Here is a 1,395-nt window from a genome sequence, read left to right as displayed (position 1 = left end):
CACTTACCTTCTTCATGTCTTCGTCGTCGAGAACAATGTCGTTGTTGTCGTTGACGATTTCCCACTGGTATTTGGACACCGTCTGTTTTCCTGACGACGGCGAGGAGCGGCCGTTGTTGGGGAAAATGGCGGTCAGTTGGTGGCTTTGGCCGGCGTCCGGCGCGTCGATGGGGGCCCAGGTGGTCCACGACGACCTCCACGTCGGCCATCAATTCGTTTATCTGGAGCATGGAGTCCGTGAGCACCCCCTTTGGCCTCTTTGAGTTCGCGCTTGTATGACCCACGTCATGACGCCGTCGACGACATCACCCAGGCCGCTCTGCCGGTGAACAGCCTGAAACATCCCCTGAAGAAAGATTTGCACTTCTTCAGGAAATTTTGTGGAGCTCGTGCTCGATGCTTTTTCTGCAGGGTGTTGTAGTTTCTCTCGAGGCTCTCGTGCGCGGCCAAGAATTGTCGTTGACGACGAACACGGGTTGTAGACGCCGTCAGTCTTCAGGGGAAGGTCGTTCACCTTCTGCTGCTGAGAAAACCCCACACGTTCTGCGCCTCTTGCAGCGCGGGCTGACTCGTCGCTGACGAACTGAAGATCAGTTTTTTCCCCTTCAAAAGACAGCGTCATGTCAAATAAGCGATGGCATTTCTCTCGAGTTTATCTTGCAGTTGCCCCAAAATGCTTCTGAAGAGCTTAAGGTTCTCCTTGAGAGCGTCAACCCTGGCAGTACACCACGAGGGTAACGTAGGGAACGACCTGAGACTCGGTGCTGTTACTGAGCACCAGATGCTCCTCTGCAGCAGGTCAGACGCCTGTTGGTTGATGTGAAGCCCTCACCAGACGTCGCAGCCCAGGTGATATTTCTGACCCACGCCGCAGTTTTCAGACGCCATTAGCTGCTGCTCCGCGTCCTCCTCGAGCATGACATACCCGCAGTGCAGGCTCAGGTCGAGCGAGGTCGGAGACACGACGTCGTCGGACTCGGCCGAAAAGTCAGGCGCATTTGGGGGCAGACAAGCCTCCGACTGCAGGACGAAGACCGTGACGTGGCCGTGGCGGAATTCTCCACCGTGACGCCGTTCATCGTGCCGACGTCGTGTTGGGCGCGATAGAATTCTGCATCGTAATGAGGGGAGAATTCGGCGAGAGAGACTGAGACAAGGGAGGTCATCCGCCAGTAGACTCTGCGCCGCGGAGATGCTGAGGGCGAAGGGCACGGGCGCGATGGCCTGACTCAGGACCACTGTCTCGGCCTTTATGCTCACGGAACGCGTCGTTTTCGGGGGTGAAGAGGTAAAGGTCAGACAGGTCGAAGTAAAGCGTCTCCAGCTCGACGTCTTCGGGTGTCGGTAGTAGACCTGGAAGTCATATATTTTGTCGATTTTGGAAGGCAGACAGTG

At 56.4% G+C, this 1,395-nt stretch overlaps 1 protein-coding gene across 1 annotated transcript in view; it reads right to left on the bottom strand.

The window, feature by feature from the left end:
* Nucleotides 1-622, bottom strand: part of LOC119582257 — a 3,632-nt gene extending 3,010 nt beyond the window's left edge. Inside the window, exons 1-2 of the mRNA XM_037930478.1 lie at nucleotides 285-622; nucleotides 8-194 (exon numbers count right to left, since the gene is read on the bottom strand). Coding sequence (XP_037786406.1) covers nucleotides 8-194; nucleotides 285-622 — 525 coding nt within the window. The remainder of the gene's footprint in view (nucleotides 1-7; nucleotides 195-284) is intronic.
* Nucleotides 623-1,395: the final 773 nt, after the last annotated feature.

This window comes from Penaeus monodon, chromosome 15, assembly GCF_015228065.2.
Source record: "Penaeus monodon isolate SGIC_2016 chromosome 15, NSTDA_Pmon_1, whole genome shotgun sequence".
Lineage (NCBI taxonomy): Eukaryota > Metazoa > Arthropoda > Malacostraca > Decapoda > Penaeidae > Penaeus > Penaeus monodon.
The sequence above is the reverse complement of the archived record's forward strand: the minus strand, read 5'-3'. Positions and strand labels throughout refer to the sequence as shown.